At 50.8% G+C, this 19,973-nt stretch overlaps 2 protein-coding genes across 2 annotated transcripts in view; one reads left to right on the top strand and one right to left on the bottom strand.

Moving 5' to 3' along the window:
* The window catches only part of LOC123772307 (uncharacterized), a 200,397-nt gene that overhangs the window by 104,756 nt on the left and 75,668 nt on the right, over positions 1-19,973 (bottom strand). The gene's annotated exons all lie outside the window — the stretch shown is intronic.
* LOC138355863 (threonine-rich protein-like) lies at positions 2,025-2,516 on the top strand. The gene has a single exon (XM_069311406.1). It carries the CDS (start codon positions 2,025-2,027, stop codon positions 2,514-2,516), a length of 492 nt encoding a protein of 163 aa, XP_069167507.1.

Genomic DNA, 19,973 nt, shown 5'->3' with positions numbered 1-19,973 from the left:
GATAATGGAGAAGGGTGAGCATTGAGCAAAGTTGATGATTGGGTAAGTGTTGAGGTACGTCTGATAATGGTGCCAAGGGTGGTGGTGCCAAGGGTGGTGTCAAGGGTGGTGGTGCCAAGGGTGGTGGTGATGCCAAGGGTGGTGGTGCCAAGGGTGGTAGTGCCAAGGGTGGTGTTGCCAAGGGTGGTGGTGCCAAGGGTGGTGTTGCCAAGGGTGGTGGTGCCAAGGGTGGTAGTGCCAAGGGTGGTGGTGCCAAGGGTGGTGGTGCCAAGGGTGGTGGCAGCAGGGGGAGGAGAGAGAGAGAGAGACACGTGTCTTCGGGTTAAAGAATGATGCTATAAGGCGATGGTAGAGGTATAAGGAGCAAGAATAAGGTGGAACAGGAGGAAGTGGAGCTAAGAATAACGAGGAACAGGAGGAAGTGGAGCTAAGAATAAGGTGGAACAGGAGGAAGTGGAGCTAAGAATAAGATGGAACAGGAGGAAGTGGAGCTAAGAATAAGATGGAACAGGAGGAAGTGGAGCTAAGAATATGATGGAACAGGAGGAAGTGGAGCTAAGAATAAGATGGAACAGGAGGAAGTGGAAAGGAACACACGACGGCGAAATTGAATATTGTTATAATATGAAATTTATATATTAATATATATATTAATATTAATTATTATTATATATTAATATTTATTTTTATTAAATTAATATTATATATTAATATTTATATTAAAGTAATAATTACGAAGATGATAATGTATACATGGAATGTTGAGAGTGACGGATGAGGCTCATCCACCCCACTCACCAGCATCCACCTCACTCACCACATCCACCTCACTCACCACATCCACCTCACTCACCACATCCACCTCACTCACCAGCATCCACCTCACTCACCACATCCACCTCACTCACCACATCCACCCCACTCACCACATCCACCCCCACTCACCACATCCACCCCCACTCACCACATCCACCCCCACTCACCACATCCACCCCCACTCACCACATCCACCCCACTCACCACATCCACCCTACTCACCACATCCACCCCACTCACCACATCCACCCCACTCACCACATCCACCGCCACTCACCACATCCACCGCCACTCACCACATCCACCCCACTCACCACATCCACCCCACTCACCACATCCACCCCACTCACCACATCCACCCCCACTCACCACATCCACCCCACTCACCACATCCACCCCCACTCACCACATCCACCCCACTCACCACATCCACCCCACTCACCACATCCACCGCCACTCACCACATCCACCCCACTCACCACATCCACCCCACTCACCACATCCACCCCACTCACCACATCCACCGCCACTCACCACATCCACCTCACTCACCACATCCACCCTACTCACCACATCCACCCCCACTCACCACATCCACCCTACTCACCACATCCACCCCACTCACCACATCCACCGCCACTCACCACATCCACCCCCACTCACCACATCCACCCCAATCACCACATCCACCCCCACTCACCACATCCACCCCCACTCACCACATCCACCCCTACTCACCACATCCACCCCACTCACCACATCCACCCCACTCACCACATCCACCCCACTAACCATTTATCAAACCTTTCCTTTCAATCCTCATTATTGATTTCTGCTTCATGCCTCACCCTTATTTGTCTGACCCATTATCATCTCTCCTCTTCAATCACAAGCGTTTGGGCACCCCTCTTCCTCCCCCCCCCCCCTTGAGATGGGCAACCCCTCACCCTCCCTATCTTTAGTTACCTTCCCTTCCCCCAATAACCACCCTTAGTGGGTGGGTAACACCCATTATGTTTATTTCCCTTCACCTCTTACCCCTTAACACCCCCTCCCACGATCCTCAGCCGTGCAATAGCTACTACCCCTCCCCCCCTTCCCCTCCTCCACGGTAAAGGGGTGACTGCCCCCCCTTCTCTCCCCCCACTAAACAGCCTGGGGGCGGAGTGTGCCGGTAATGAGCAGCAGGGATTGTTCTTTTGTCTACCATGTTGGTGGATGAGTACTGCTCTTTCCTCTCCCCTCAAGCACCACCCTGCCATCCCAGCTGGCCCACGCTGGCCCCCACGCCCACACTGGGCCCCACGCCCACAGTGGTCCACACGCCCACAGTGGTCCACACGCCCACAGTGGGCCCCACGCCCACACTGGGCCCCACGCCCACACTGGCCCCCACGCCCACACTGGGCCCCACGATCACACTGGCCCCCACGTCCACACTGGCCCCCACGCCCACACTGGCCCCCACGCCCACACTGGCCCCCCACGCCCACACTGCCCCCCACGCCCACACTGCCCCCCACGCCCACACTGGTCCCCCCACGTCCACACTGGCCCCCACTAGCCCCCAAGCCCACACTGGCCCCCACGCCCACACTGGCCCCCACACCCACACTGGCCCCCACACCCACACTGGCCCCCCACGCCCACACTGGCCCCCCACGCCCACACTGGCCCCCCACGCCCACAAATCTAGCTAGCTTCCACATCTTAATCATATCAACATTGTGTTCTTTACACAGAAAGCAGCTGGCGATTTCTGACTCCTGTTAACAGTTACCAGGCTCAGAGCTTATCTCTCTCTCTCTCTCCCGCAGCTCATAGCTCCCTTACCCCTAACTATAGCTTTCCCTGGAACACGATCCGCCAATTGGATTATACAACCATGTCCCTAATTACTGCTGGGTGAATGGGGGGTGAGCCAGGTTTAGAACTCGCGCCCTGTACATTACTCTAATTGATTGCAAATAAAGCAATATCGGCAATTTCCATTCATAAAGCAATTCTTATCTCTAGGATTCATTTAGCGTTAGAATTGATATCTTACGGTGTAATATTTTACGATATTAGATATCGTAATACATCACGATATTAGATATCTTAAGGTGTAATATCTTACGATATTAGATATCGTAATACCTCACGATATTAAATATCTTACGGTGTAATATCTTACGACATTAGATATCGTAATACTTCACGATATTAGATATCTTAATATCTTACGGTGTAATATCTTACGATATTAGATATCGTAATACCTCACGATAATAGATATATTAATATCTCACGATATTAGATATATTAATATCTTACTATATTAGATAATATCTTAGGATATTATCCTAAGATAATATAGGTGGATATCTTCCTAAGATATCCACCGTAAGAACTCGCAAGATTTCTAAAGACGAGTAGTAAATGTGAGTTCCAATTTCTTTTGTTTGGTATAATTGGTCGTTAGGACATTCTATACCTCTGAACAAAAGTATATATATTTACATCATTCCTAATATATACAACATGTGTGCAAGTTGTTCCATTTGGAGCCCGTTATCAGACCAGCTAAGATACATGCAGGTGTTTAGGAGTATAACAAGACACGTGTGTCTTATAACACATGTGTCAGATAGGCTTCATGTGTGTTCAACACTGTCAAATGCTTTTGGGTTGTTTCGAAGCTTTCCTGTAATGGCCCTTATACCCACCACAAGGAGTCGCTAATTACACAAGACGCTCGTTTACCTGTCTACCTATAGCCCCCAAGTATCCACCTGTAGCCCCCCAAGTATCCACCTGTAGCCCCCAAGTATTCGCCTGTAGCCCCCAAGTATCCACCTGTAGCCCCCAAGTATCCACCTGTAGCCCCAAGTATCCACCTGTAGCCCCCAAGTATCCACCTGTAGCCCCCAAGTATCCACCTGTAGCCCCCAAGTATCCACCTGTAGCCCCCAAGTAAACACCTGTAGCCCCCAAGTATCCACCTGTAGCCCCCAAGTATCCACCTGTAGCCCCCAAGTATCCACCTGTAGCCCCCAAGTATCTACCTGTAGCCTCCAAGTATACACCTGTAGCCCCATGTATCCACCTGTAGCCCCCAAGTATACACCTGTAGCCCCCAAGTATACACCTGTAGCCCCCAAGTATACACCTGTAGCCCCCAAGTATACACCTGTAGCCCCCAAGTATACACCTGTAGCCCCATGTATCCACCTGTAGCCCCCAAGTATACACCTGTAGCCCCATGTATCCACCTGTAGCCCCCATGTATCCACCTGTAGCCCCCAAGTATACACCTGTAGCCCCATGTATCCACCTGTAGCCCCCAAGTATACACCTGTAGCCCCATGTATCCACCTGTAGCCCCCATGTATCCACCTGTAGCCCCCAAGTATACACCTGTAGCCCCAAGTATCCACCTGTAGCCCCCAAGTATACACCTGTAGCCCCATGTATCCACCTGTAGCCCCCAAGTATACACCTGTAGCCCCATGTATCCACCTGTAGCCCCCAAGTATACACCTGTAGCCCCCAAGTATACACCTGTAGCCCCATGTATCCACCTGTAGCCCCATGTATCCACCTGTAGCCCCCAAGTATACACCTGTAGCCCCATGTATCCACCTGTAGCCCCCAAGTATACACCTGTAGCCCCATGTATCCACCTGTAGCCCCCATGTATCCACCTGTAGCCCCCAAGTATACACCTGTAGCCCCATGTATCCACCTGTAGCCCCCAAGTATACACCTGTAGCCCCATGTATCCACCTGTAGCCCCCATGTATCCACCTGTAGCCCCCAAGTATCCACCTGTAGCCCCCAAGTATCCACCTGTAGCCCCCAAGTATACACCTGTAGCCCCATGTATCCACCTGTAGCCCCATGTATCCACCTGTAGCCCCATGTATCCACCTGTAGCCCCAAGTATCCACCTGGTGCTTGTTTTCTGCTAGCTTTAGGTGTTTAGGTTCTGTTGGCGATTATTTGTAGTACGTGGGTGAAGCATTTATAGCGTTGTGGTTCGAACAAAATTCGTCAGTGAAGCACTTGTTCCGGAAGTGTTCGAACGTCATCATTTGTGAGTCGTGTGTAAAGGGTTTTTCATTCATAAACAGGGGGTCTTTGGAGGACGGGCTGTATCCTGACTGCAGCCCGTCCTTGCATACAAAGATCCAAGCTCGTTAATCCAGCCGCCAAACCCCCTGTTTATGAATGTAAAGCGATTTACACGCCTCACAACTGATGACGTCCGAACACTTCCGGAACAAATGCTTCACTGACGACTTTTGTTCGAACCACAACGCTGTAAATGCTTCACCCACGTACTACAAATACAAATAATCGCCAACAGAACCTAAACACCTAACCTAACCTATGCCTATATATGCACAATATGCTAATATAATATTAATTTATACTTGAGAAAATTCCCGTTTTGAATGAACAGCATGTTAAAATTTATGAACGCGTCTGTGGGGTTGACCGCTGGATGGAATAGACTTACTGTGAGGACGGGTTGTGTGTAAAGTGTTTACCATTTAAAAGCAGCGCGGCTGGCGTCTGTATCGCCAAGCCATCTGGCTCCTGTCTATGTGGCCGACCGGCATCTAACAGCTTCAGAATCCCTGACAGACACTACAAAACTTCCAGAACAACACTCCACATGAACCACAGTTGCAAGGACAAGAACAAACACCGTCGAAACCGCAGCGTTAACAACCACAACAACAAGAGTAACAAGCACACTCTCGACAAGAACAACAAATAACCATCCCAGGCCATCGCTTACCGATTTCCAATTGGGGCTCTTGGCCAGGTTGGCCGCGTTCAGGTTAGCTGCCGTGCGATCACCAGCGGGTGACGTCCGCCCATTCCCGCCTGCTTGACTGGAACGCACCCTGATTGGTCGCTTTGTTTTACCCCCTACTCCTCCTCCTCTTACCCTCCCCCTCCCCCCCCCCTCTCTCTTGTTGGCCCCCCCTAATATTTTCGCTTCTCTTCCTCCCCCTTCCTTCTCCTCCTTCCTCTTCACCCTCCCCCCCCCCTCTCACCCCCTCACCCAGATTTCTCATTGGCTTCGTCGCATGTCGGCCACTCAGAAAATTGGGTGCTTTTTTTTGCTTCGTATTTTTCGTATTTGTTCTCTTGTCGTTTTTATTTCTCATTTTACTTTGCTTATTCCATCTTCGTCGTTTGTTGTTACAGTTTAATACAGTATTTATTCTGTATCCACGATGCTGTTAGTTCATATTTTGTAGTGTTATTATAATTGTTTAATTGATCTGATTGTCGGGTGACACTAAGGATAGGGAATAGTTGACTTGCATTTTGACCTTGCCGGGCAGCAGTCCTCGTACTAGGCTGGTTAAAGCAGCGGCCGTCCTCGCACTAGGCTGGTTAAAGCAGCGGCCGTCCTCGCACTAGGCTGGTTAAAGCAGCGGCCGTCCTCGCACTAGGCTGGTTAAAGCAGCGGCCGTCCTCGCACTAGGCTGGTTAAAGCAGCGGCCGTCCTCGCACTAGGCTGGTTAAAGCAGCGGCCGTCCTCGCACTAGGCTGGTTAAAGCAGCGGCCGTCCTCGCACTAGGCTGGTTAAAGCAGCGGCCGTCCATCCCAGACGCATTCATAAATTTTAACAAACTGTTTTATAATGTGTTCTCATATATTAATTAATATATTAGTATACATAAAAATTCTATGTATAGTTAGACGTAGGTGAGGTTAGGTTAGGTTAGGTGAGGTTAGGTGTTAAGGGTCTGTTGGTGAATATTTGTACTTGAAGTTCGTGGGTGAAGCAGTTATCAACCCGTCCTCGACTCAAGTCCATTCCATCCAGCGGTCGACCCCACAGACGCATTCATAAATTTTAACATGCTGTTCATTCAAAACGGGAATTTTCTATTATAAATTAATATTATAATATATTAGCATATTGTGTATATATAGGCATAGGATAGGTTAGGTGTTTAGGTTCTGTTGGCGATTATTTGTATTTGTAGTACGTGGGTGAAGCATTTATAGCGTTGTGGTTCGAACAAAAGTCGTCAGTGAAGCACTTGTTCCGGAAGTGTTCGAACGTCAGCAGTTGTGAGTCGTGCAGTCCGTCCTCCAAACAAAGATCCAAAAGTGATTCCACGCACCCGCCAAACCCCCTGTTTATGAATGAAAAACGGTTTACACACGACTCACAACTGCTGACGTTCGAACATATCCGGAACAAGTGCTTCACTGACGAATTTTGTTCGAATCACAACGCTGTAAATGCTTCACCCACGTACTACAAATACAAATAATCGCCAACAGAACCTAAACACCTAACCTATCCTATGCCTATATATACACAATATGCTAATATATTATAATATTAATTTATACTTGAGAAAACTGCCGTTTTGAATGAACAGCATGTTAAAATTTATGAATGCGTCTGTGGGGTCGACCGCTGGATGGAATGGACTTGAGTCGAGGACGGGTTGAAGGTTCAGTCCTTGGACCTATACTGTTTCTGATATATGTAAATGATCTCCCAGAGGGTATAGACTCGTTCCTCTCCTTATTTGTTGATGATGTAAAAATTATGAGGATTAAAACAGAGGAAGATAGTATGAGGCTACAAGATGACCAGACAAACTAAATGAATGGTCCAATAAATGGCTACTAAAGTTCAACACGAGTAAATGTTAGGTAATTAAACTAAGCGGTGGAAACAGGAGGCCAGGCACAGGATACCGAATGGGAGATGAAAGTACTTCATGAAACGGACAGAGAGAAAGATCTACGAGTTGATATCACACAAAACCTGTCTCCAGAAGCCCACATAAAAATAACAACATCTGCGGCGTATGCGAGGCTGGCTAACATGAGAACTACCTTCAGGAACCTGTGCAAAGAATCATTCAGAATCTTGTATACCACATACGTAAGACCAATCCTGGAGTATGCGGCCCCAGCATGGAGCCCGTACCTTGTCAAGCACAAGACGAAGCTGGAAAAAGTTCAGAGGTATGCCACTAGACTAGTCCCAGAACCAAGAGGCATGAGTTACGAAGACAGGCTGCGTGAAATGCACCTCACGACACTGGAAGACAGAAGAGTAAGGGAAGACATGATCACTACCTACAAAATTATCAGAGGAATTGAGAGGATAGATAAAGATAAACATTTTAACACGCGTGGTACGCGAACAAGGGGACACAGGTGGAAACTGAGTACCTAAATGAGCCACAGAGACGTCAGAAAGAACTTTTCCAGTGTCAGAGTAGTTAACAGGTGGAATGCATTAGTCAATGATGTGGTGGAGGCTGACTCCATACACAGTTTCAAATGTAGATATGATAGAGCCCAGTAGGCTCTGTACACCAGTTGACTGACAGTTGAAAGGCGGGACCAAAGAGCCAGACCTCAACACCGCAATTACAACTAGGTGAGCCCAACTAGGGGAGCACACACCACCCCCCTACAACGTTCCCCTCACATCTACAAGACACAGAGACCACCTCGCAGCCAATACTCTCCCCTACCGCCCTCATATAATGATCCAAGGGATGTGTTCCTTGACCCGCCGCGGGCTTCCCCGAGGTCAACATTTCTCCCCTGACGCTTTTTATCTCGTCCTTGGCCCGGGCCAGGTGAAGTAGCTGCGACCCGAGGCTACTTGGGGTAGCTCCTTGGCCAGTGGTAGGTGGAGGAACCGGGGTGGAGGGGCTTGCTAGACTCCTACAGGGCTTGGGTGGTGGTGGTGGTGGTGGTTGATGCTGGTGGATGTTGAGGGGTGCTGGTAGATGCTGAGGATGCTGGTGGATTTTAGATTGGGAGGATATTGATAGATGATTGGTGGTGGGTTTAAAGAGTGGTGGTGGATTTAAAGGGTGGCGGTGGGTTTAAAGGGTGGTGGTGGATTTAAAGGGTGGTGGTGGATTTAAAGGGTGGCAGTCGATAGGAAGGGTGGTGGTGGATTTAAAGGGTGGCAGTCGATAGGAAGGGTGGTGGTGGATGAGGTGGATGGTGGATGGCAGACGATGGTGGTGGAGATGTTTACACCAGAATGTTTGGCAACAACTACACGTGGAGTTGAATGTGAATGAGTAAATATGAATGAGTTGCCATGAGTGTAGGATGGTAGTATAGGATGGTGCCATGGTAGATATATATGGTGCCACACTGCCTGGTGATGGTGTGTTTGGGGGGGAGGGGGGCCAAAAGAACTGTTGTGGTGGTCATCTATCAATGGAAAGAACTGACGATAGTATCAACACGTTCTGTACGTGTTCACAACACGTGCAGCACGTATCATAATACACTTGGGTAATATTAATATACACCGTCTCTGTTTTACGTCATACAAACATACACACAGACATACTTAATCAAATAAATTCAGTGCAGAGCTAATTGATTGAATTTTTTAGAAATGAATACAAGTTCGTAAGACCTTAAATGTATTATTTTAGTGTACTGCAGTTGTCAAGTGTCAGTGAACTTTACAATTACTACAACTAAGTTATTTTGTAAGTACAAGATAATTCTTTAAGCACATGTAAGGCCTACTACAGTAGGCCTCCTGGGCCCATCCATGGTAGGCCTAGTAAGATCCAAACACATTCCTGTATCTCCTTTTGTTTGTTAAACTTAAGTAATGAGTTATTTGTTTGTCATTTAGTGTATGGGATACACTGTAGTATGTGGTCCACCGCATACTGTAGTATGTGGTCCACCGCGTACTGTAGTATGTGGTCCACCGCGTACTGTAGTATGTGGTCCACCGCATACTGTAGTATGTGGTCCACCGCATACTGTAGTATGTGGTCCACCGCGTACTGTAGTGTGTGGTCCACCGCATACTGTAGTATGTGGTCCACCGCGTACTGTAGTATGTGGTCCACCGCATACTGTAGTATGTGGTCCACCGCATACTGTAGCATGTGGTCCACCGCATACTGTAGTATGTGGTCCACCGTGTACTGTAGTATGTGGTCCACCGCGTACTGTAGCATGTGGTCCACCACATACTGTAGTATGTGGTCCACCGTGTACTGTAGTATGTGGTCCACCGCGTACTGTAGCATGTGGTCCACCACATACTGTAGTATGTGGTCCACCGCATACTGTAGTATGTGGTCCACCGCGTACTGTAGCATGTGGTCCACCACATACTGTAGTATGTGGTCCACCGCATACTGTAGTATGTGGTCCACCGCATACTGTAGTATGGGGTCCACCGCATACTGTAGTATGTGGTCCACCACATACTGTAGTATGTGGTCCACCGTGTACTGTAGTATGTGGTCCACCGCATACTGCAGAATGGGGCCCACCGCATACTGCAGAATGGGGTCCACCGCATACTGTAGAATGGGGTCCACCGCATACTGTAGAATGGGGTCCACCGCATACTGTAGTATGTGGTCCACCACATACTGTAGAATGGGGTCCACCGCATACTGTAGTATGTGGTCCACCGCATACTGTAGTATGTGGTCCACCGCATACTGTAGTATGGGGTCTACCGCATACTGTAGTATGTGGTCCACCGCATACTGTAGTATGTGGTCCACCACATACTGTAGAATGGGGTCCACCGCATACTGTAGAATGGGGTCCACCGCATACTGTAGAATGGGGTCCACCGCATACTGTAGTATGTGGTCCACCGCATACTGTAGTATGTGGTCCACCGCATACTGTAGTATGGGGTCCACCGCATACTGTAGTATGGGGTCCACCGCATACTACAGTATGCGGTCCACGTGGTGGACCCCATACTGTAGTATGTGGTCCACCGCATACTGTAGTATGTGGTCCACCGCATACTGTAGTATGTGGTCCACCGCATACTGTAGTATGTGGTCCACCGCATACTGTAGTATGTGGTCCACCGCATACTGTAGTATGTGGTCCACCGCATACTGTAGTATGGGGTCCACCACATACTGTAGTATGTGGTCCACCGTGTACTGTAGTATGTGGTCCACCGCATACTGCAGAATGGGGCCCACCGCATACTGCAGAATGGGGTCCACCGCATACTGCAGAATGGGGTCCACCGCATACTGTAGAATGGGGTCCATCGCATACTGTAGTATGTGGTCCACCACATACTGTAGAATGGGGTCCACCGCATACTGTAGTATGTGGTCCACCACATACTGTAGTATGTGGTCCACCGCATACTGTAGTATGTGGTCCATCGCATACTGTAGTATGGGGTCTACCGCATACTGTAGTATGTGGTCCACCGCATACTGTAGTATGTGGTCCACCACATACTGTAGAATGGGGTCCACCGCATACTGTAGAATGGGGTCCACCGCATACTGTAGTATGTGGTCCACTGCATACTGTAGTATGTGGTCCACCGCATACTGTAGTATGGGGTCCACCGCATACTGTAGTATGGGGTCCCCCGCATACTGTAGTATGGGGTCCACCGCATACTACAGTATGCGGTCCACGTGGTGGACCCCATACTGTAGTATGTGGTCCACCGCATACTGTAGTATGTGGTCCACCGCGTACTGTAGTATGTGGTCCACCGCATACTGTAGTATGTGGTCCACCGCATACTGTAGTATGTGGTCCACCGCGTACTGTAGCATGTGGTCCACCGCATACTGTAGTATGTGGTCCACCGCATACTGTAGTATGTGGTCCACCGCATACTGTAGTATGTGGTCCACCGCATACTGTAGTATGGGGTCCACCGCATACTGTAGTATGTGGTCCACCACATACTGTAGTATGTGGTCCACCGTGTACTGTAGTATGTGGTCCACCGCATACTGCAGAATGGGGCCCACCGCATACTGCAGAATGGGGTCCACCGCATACTGTAGAATGGGGTCCACCGCATACTGTAGAATGGGGTCCACCGCATACTGTAGTATGTGGTCCACCACATACTGTAGAATGGGGTCCACCGCATACTGTAGTATGTGGTCCACCGCATACTGTAGTATGTGGTCCATCGCATACTGTAGTATGGGGTCTACCGCATACTGTAGTATGTGGTCCACCGCATACTGTAGTATGTGGTCCACCACATACTGTAGAATGGGGTCCACCGCATACTGTAGAATGGGGTCCACCGCATACTGTAGTATGTGGTCCACTGCATACTGTAGTATGTGGTCCACCGCATACTGTAGTATGGGGTCCACCGCATACTGTAGTATGGGGTCCCCCGCATACTGTAGTATGGGGTCCACCGCATACTACAGTATGCGGTCCACGTGGTGGACCCCATACTGTAGTATGTGGTCCACCGCATACTGTAGTATGTGGTCCACCGCGTACTGTAGTATGTGGTCCACCGCATACTGTAGTATGTGGTCCACCGCATACTGTAGTATGTGGTCCACCGCGTACTGTAGCATGTGGTCCACCGCATACTGTAGTATGTGGTCCACCGCATACTGTAGTATGTGGTCCACCGCATACTGTAGTATGTGGTCCACCGCATACTGTAGTATGGGGTCCACCGCATACTGTAGTATGTGGTCCACCACATACTGTAGTATGTGGTCCACCGTGTACTGTAGTATGTGGTCCACCGCATACTGCAGAATGGGGCCCACCGCATACTGCAGAATGGGGTCCACCGCATACTGTAGAATGGGGTCCACCGCATACTGTAGAATGGGGTCCACCGCATACTGTAGTATGTGGTCCATCGCATACTGTAGTATGGGGTCTACCGCATACTGTAGTATGTGGTCCACCGCATACTGTAGTATGTGGTCCACCACATACTGTAGTATGTGGTCCACCGTGTACTGTAGTATGTGGTCCACCGCATACTGCAGAATGGGGCCCACCGCATACTGCAGAATGGGGTCCACCGCATACTGCAGAATGGGGTCCACCGCATACTGTAGAATGGGGTCCATCGCATACTGTAGTATGTGGTCCACCACATACTGTAGAATGGGGTCCACCGCATACTGTAGTATGTGGTCCACCACATACTGTAGTATGTGGTCCACCGCATACTGTAGTATGTGGTCCATCGCATACTGTAGTATGGGGTCTACCGCATACTGTAGTATGTGGTCCACCGCATACTGTAGTATGTGGTCCACCACATACTGTAGAATGGGGTCCACCGCATACTGTAGAATGGGGTCCACCGCATACTGTAGTATGTGGTCCACTGCATACTGTAGTATGTGGTCCACCGCATACTGTAGTATGGGGTCCACCGCATACTGTAGTATGGGGTCCCCCGCATACTGTAGTATGGGGTCCACCGCATACTACAGTATGCGGTCCACGTGGTGGACCCCATACTGTAGTATGTGGTCCACCGCATACTGTAGTATGTGGTCCACCGCGTACTGTAGTATGTGGTCCACCGCATACTGTAGTATGTGGTCCACCGCATACTGTAGTATGTGGTCCACCACGTACTGTAGTATGTGGTCCACCGCATACTGTAGTATGTGGTCCACCGCATACTGTAGTATGTGGTCCACTGCGTACTGTAGTATGTGGTCCATCGCATACTGTAGTATGTGGTCCACCGCATACTGTAGCATGTGGTCCACTGCGTACTGTAGTATGTGGTCCACCGCATACTGTAGTATGTGGTCCACCGCGTACTGTAGTATGTGGTCCACCGCATACTGTAGTATGTGGTCCACCGCATACTGTAGTATGTGGTCCACCGCGTACTGTAGTATGTGGTCCTCCGCGTACTGTAGTATGTGGTCCACCGCGTACTGTAGTATGTGGTCCACCGCATACTGTAGCATGTGGTCCACCACATACTGTAGTATGTGGTCCACCGCATACTGTAGTATGTGGTCCACCACATACTGTAGTATGTGGTCCACCGCATACTGTAGTATGTGGTCCACCACATACTGTAGTATGTGGTCCACCGCATACTGTAGTATGTGGTCCACCACATACTGTAGTATGTGGTCCACCACATACTGTAGTGACACGTCACCTGGAGGGAGGTAGAGAACCCACATGTTCCCCCCCTCCTACGCAATGTGCCTACAAGCCCCGCCCTCTACCCCCCTTTCTCCTCCATATGCCTACTTTCACCCTTCACCCCCCTCTCCCTATACTTCCAACTCATCGTATTCACTCCCCCCCCCACCCCCACTATTCTCACCACTTATCCCCTCCACATTCCCCCCCCCTCATTCATTTCTACCCCCCCCCCCACACACACACATCCCCTCATTCAACAGTGCCCCCCACCACCACCACCACCACCCAGGTCCCCCACCCCACCACCTCCACCACCCAGGTCCCCCCACTACCACCACCACCCAGGTCCCCCGCCCCACCACCACCACCACCCAGGTACCCCCCCACCACCACCACCACCACCCAGGTCCCCCCCACCACCACCACCACCACCCAGGTCCCCCCCACCACCACCACCAACACCCAGATCCCCCCCCCACCACCACCACCACCCAGGTCCCCCCCCACCACCACCACCCAGGTCCCCCCCCACCACCACCACCACCCAGGTCCCCCCAACACCACCACCACCCAAGTCCCCCCCCACCACCACCACCCAGGTCCCCCCCCACCACCACCACCACCCAAGTCCCCCCCCACCACCACCACCCAGGTCCCCCCCCACCACCACCACCACCCAGGTCCCCCCAACACCACCACCACCCAAGTCCCCCCCCACCACCACCACCCAGGTCCCCCCCCCCCACCACCATCACCCAGGCCCCCCACCACCACCACCCAGGTCCCCCGCACCACCACCACCCAGGTCCCCCCACCACCACCACCCAGGTCCTCCCACCACCACCACCCAGGTCCCCCCACCACCACCACCCAGGTCCCCCCCACCACCATCACCCAGGTCCCCCCACCACCATCACCCAGGTCCCCCCACCACCACCACCCAGGTCCCCCCACTACCACCACCAGGTCCCCCCACCACCACCACCACCACCCAGGTCCCCCCCACCACCACCACCACCATTTCCCACCACCACCACCACCCAGGTCCCCCCCCCCACCACCACCACCCAGGTCCCACCACCACCACCACCCAGGTCCCCCCACCACCACCACCCAGGTCCCCCCACCACCACCACCACCCAGGTCCCACCACCACCACCACCCAGGTCCCCCCACCACCACCACCACCCAGGTCCCCCCACCACCACCACCACCCAGGTCCCCCCCACCACCACCACCACCAGGTCCCCCCACCACCACCACCACCAGGTCCCCCCACCACCACCACCACCAGGTCCCCCCACCACCACCACCACCCAGGTCCCCCCACCACCACCACCACCCAGGTCCCCCCACCACCACCACCACCCAGGTCCCCCCACCACCACCACCACCCAGGTCCCCCCACCACCACCACCAGGTCCCCCCACCACCACCACCACCAGGTCCCCCCACCACCACCACCACCCAGGTCCCCCCACCACCACCACCCAGGTCCCCCCACCACCACCACCAGGTCCCCCCACCACCACCACCACCAGGTCCCCCCACCACCACCACCACCAGGTCCCCCCACCACCACCCAGGTCCCCCCACCACCACCACCACCCAGGTCCCCCCACCACCACCACCAGGTCCCCCCACCACCACCACCACCAGGTCCCCCCACCACCACCACCACCAGGTCCCCCCACCACCACCACCACCAGGTCCCACCACCCAGGTCCCACCACCACCACCCAGGTCCCACCACCACCACCCAGGTTCCCCCACCACCACCACCACCCAGGTCCCCCCACCACCACCACCACCAGGTCCCCCCACCACCACCACCCAGGTCCCACCACCACCACCCAGGTTCCCCCACCACCACCACCACCAGGTCCCCCCACCACCACCACCCAGGTCCCCCCACCACCACCATCCAGGTCCCCCCACCACCACCACCACCCAGGTCCCCCCACCACCACCATCCAGGTCCCCCCACCACCACCACCACCAGGTCCCCCCACCACCACCACCACCACCACCACCACCCAGGTCCCCACCACCACCACCACCACCCAGGTCCCCCCACCACCACCACCACCAGGTCCCCCCACCACTACCACCCAGGTCCCCCCACCACCAAGACAGTGACTACCGAGAATAACGTCTTTGTTCCAATCTTGCTCGGGGATATTGTCACAAAAATGAGAACCGTTTGTGATTTTTACTCCACCACGAAGGAAATTATGTGAGCAGTTGTGTTCGTTCACACGCCACAATGATTCGCTCAGGTGAGGGGGGGGCGGGGGTGGGGGGTGGAGAGATGGAGGGGGTGGGGCGGGGGTGGGGGGTGGAGAGAAGGAGGGGGGGGGGTGGGACATGTGTGTGTGTACGTTTAGCTGATCTTAGAAAAGAGAGATATTTTCCTCCTACCTTCTTGCCTCTCTCCCTCCCTCACTCCCCCCCCCCCCCCACCTCCCTCACACCCAACTAGGAAGGCCGAACGAAGCATTGTGGAAAACAGAGGAGGTGATCCAATGAGAAGTCTTTTAATTACAACACATGAGTCCTCCCCCCTCCTCCCCCTCTCTACCCCCCCCCCAACCTAAAAAAGTTTTTTACATGGGTATATGTAGGGAAATTTTGGGTGGCCGGGGGGGGGGGAGGAGGGGCGGCTGCCAGCCGGGGTACACAATGACTGTGGCAGCCGTCATCTGTTTGCACGTGCCAGAAACCAACGTTACAAATGCATCCTACTACTGTGACACGTAGCGGCTTAGCAAGGTCTACGTTTTCTATGCCTCGGACTCGGCAGGTTAGGCGGGTTGCTTGGGTTGGTACGTCTCTGGTACAGTTGAGGAGGTGGTTAAGATTCTTGACGGCATGTAATTCTGTTCAGTTGATCCTCTACCAATCACAAGAGCTGCGTGTCTCTAAGAGGAAATATTGTGGCTCTAAGATGCGAGTCCAGAACGCGAGTTCGATCCTGCAGTACCTCCTGCCTGCCCCCCCCCCCTTGTAAATATGTACTCCGACGGCCGTCTTCCAGCTGTCGGGCAATTCACCCTATATGTTATATCCTGATACATTAATGATCAACTCTCGGTGTATACAAACGGTGATACGCCCTCTTTCCCTACAACCTTGTCTAGTGCAGTGATTTCCAACCATTTAACCATCGGATGCTCACTGATGGAGCCGGTAGACTTTATTTCAGTTATATTTAGCGATAAATATTGACTTCCTTTCGTCATTTTTTTTGCTCTATATTTCTTGCGGACCCCTTGAGGAAAGGTGACTTTGAACAGTGCTTCTATGTCTATTTAATCAACTCCCCCTTACAATTGTGTATGTTATTAACATGTCTCCTCCCTTTCATCCTTTCTGCCACTGTGGTGACTCACTACTATGTGGTTGTCCTCTTGAGGTTATCTTGAGATGATTTCGGGGCTTAGCGTCCCCGCGGCCCGGTCTTCGACCAGGCCTCCTTTTTGTTACACAACCCCCAGGAAGAAGCCCGTAGCTGCTGTCTAACTCCCAGGTACCTATTTACTGCTAGGTACAATGGGCATTAGGGTGACAAATATTTTGCCAATTTGTCTCCGCCTCCACCGGGGATCGAACCCGGAACCTCAGGACTACGAATCCGAAGCGCTGTCCACTCAGCTGTCAGGCGCCTCACGACTCAAGTAGTGACACAGTTCATCGGGGGACTGAACTGAACACACATACCACTTACTTTAGTGTGTATATTTGAATAATTTCGAATTCTGTTTTAGGTTTCCTCAGTGGTCCACAGTGGAAAATGCAAGAGGGTTGTAAATACAACACTGCCCAAGTAACTCTGATGTATGTTCCGGTGTGTGAGTACTCACCTAGTTGTACTCGCCTAATTGTGCTTGCGGGGGTTGAGCTTTGGCTCTTTGGTCCCGCCTCTCAACCGTCAATCAACTGGTGTACAGGTTCCTGAGCCTACTGGGCTCTATCATATCTACATTTGAAACTCTGTATGGAGTCAGCCTCCACCACATCACTGCCTAAAAGAGTGTGTGTGTTTACTAGTTGTGTTTTTGCGGGGGTTGAGCTTTGCTCTTTCAGCCCGCCTCTCAACTGTCAATCAACTGTTTACTAACTATTTTTTTTTTTTTTTTTTTGTTTTTTTTCCCCACACACCACACACACACACACACCCCAGGAAGCAGCCCGTGACAGCTGACTAACTCCCAGGTACCTATTTACTGCTAGGTAACAGGGGCACTTAGGGTGAAAGAAACTTTGCCCATTTGTTTCTGCCTCGTGCGGGAATCGAACCCGCGCCACAGAATTACGAATCCTGCGCGCTATCCACCAGGCTACGAGGCCCCTATGTGTGTGTGTGTGTGTGTGTGTGTGCGCGTGTGTGTGTGTGTGCGCGTGTGTGTGTGTGTGCGCGCGTGTGTGTGTGTGTGTGTGTGTGCGTGTGTGTGTGTGTGCGTGTGTGTGCATGGATTTGTATATACCAGTAACTAATAGACACTAAACACTAGCACTATACCTTCGTCTTCCAGAGGTCCATTCAAGTTGTTTCTCAAGTTAATCTAATAACTACTCTCTCTCCCCCCCCCCCTCTTACTCTCCCCCCCCCCTCCCCCACACACGTGGACAAAACTGTCACGGACATTCATCAACAAAGGTAACTAATTTCAGTAACAAAAGCGCGCGAACTCACCAAGAACAATAACAACCCCATGAACGCTTGGTGAGTCTTGTTCTGGGGATGACGCTGAGGTGAGTACCCTACCCACATTGTGTCTGGCGCCATGGTCACAATCCTAATTTCAGTCTCGAAAACTCGTAGATCTCAAACCAAAAAGCGCGCGCACTTAGCATCAACAAACCAAAAAGCGCGCGCACTTAGCATCAACAAACCAAAAAGCGCGCGCACTTAGCATCAACAATAACAAACCAAAGAGCGCGCGCCCTGAGAGGGAACAACCCTCCATCAAGCAGCATCTCCATTGATTGATGTGTACGCATGCGCGCGTGTAAGTAATTACCTAAGTGTAGTTACAGGATGAGAGCTACGCTCGTGGTGTCCCGTCTTCCCAGCACTCTTTGTCATATAACGCTTTGAAACTACTGACGGTCTTGGCCTCCGCCACCTTCTCAGTTAGTTTCTTCCAAACGTCTACCACTCTGTTTGCAAAAGAAAATTTTATAATATTTTTTAGGCACCTCTGTTATCCAAGAGGATCTTGAACCTGTGTCCTCTTGTTCAAGTTGCTGGTTTCAAGAATTCCTCTTTGTCAATTTGATCTATTCCTGTTAGTATTTTGTAAGTGGTGATCATATCACCTCTGTTTCTTCTATCTTCTAGTTTTGGCATGTTTAACGCCTGTAGTCTCTCCTCTTAACTCTTTGTTTTTCAGTTCCGGAAGCCATTTTGTAGCATGCCTTCAACCCGTTCTCGCAAATTTAATAAGTCAATATTGACTTATTAGTTGCGTGCATAGGTGACATAAACATAATAGTTTCCCTTGAAAAGCTTCATAGAAAACACCGACCTTACCTAACCTACTTAGTATGTTAAAATAAGCATCTTATAGCTTCGTAATTACAATTGTTACTTAACCTATTATAGGTATAGGTTAGGTAATAATTGTAATTACGAAGCAATAAGATGCTTATCTTAACATACTAAGTAGGTTAGGTAAGGTCGGTGTTTTCTATGAAGCTTTTCAAGGGAAACTATTATGTTAAGTATGTCACCTATGCACATATTTAATATGTCAATATTGACTTATTAAATTTGCGAGAACGGGTTGATGCCTTTTCACCATTTCCAGTTTATTTATGTGCTTCTTGAAATTTGGGCACCATACAACTGCTGCATATTCTCAGTTTCCACCTGTGTGGGGGAACTGAGAATACTTCCACACACAGCTGGAAATATTATAATTTTGGTCTAACAAAAGTCATGAACAGTTTCTTTAGTATTTCACCATCCATATAATTAAAAACAAATCTGAAGTTGGAAAGCGACGCATACGCTCCTGTTACAGTGATATTTGTGTTCCTCTGGCGACAGCTTACTATCCAAAACCCACCAAACACACACCGAAACAACGACGTTGGTACAACGTTCGAGCAAGTTTTAACACCACCTAACCAGTTATAACAACCAATATAGCAAGTTGTAACAACGTTCTAATACGTCATAAACACGTGAAGCCAAGATGTAACAACTTTATTTC

The sequence above is a fragment of the Procambarus clarkii genome, chromosome 69 (genome assembly GCF_040958095.1).
Source record: "Procambarus clarkii isolate CNS0578487 chromosome 69, FALCON_Pclarkii_2.0, whole genome shotgun sequence".
Taxonomy (NCBI): Eukaryota; Metazoa; Arthropoda; class Malacostraca; order Decapoda; family Cambaridae; genus Procambarus; species Procambarus clarkii.
This window is presented reverse-complemented; position numbering and strand designations above follow the sequence as displayed.

Excerpts from the sequence above, each read along its gene's own strand:
- LOC138355863 (XM_069311406.1), top strand. The coding sequence starts at position 2,025 with ATGTTGGTGGATGAGTACTGCTCTTTCCTCTCCCCTCAAGCACCACCC.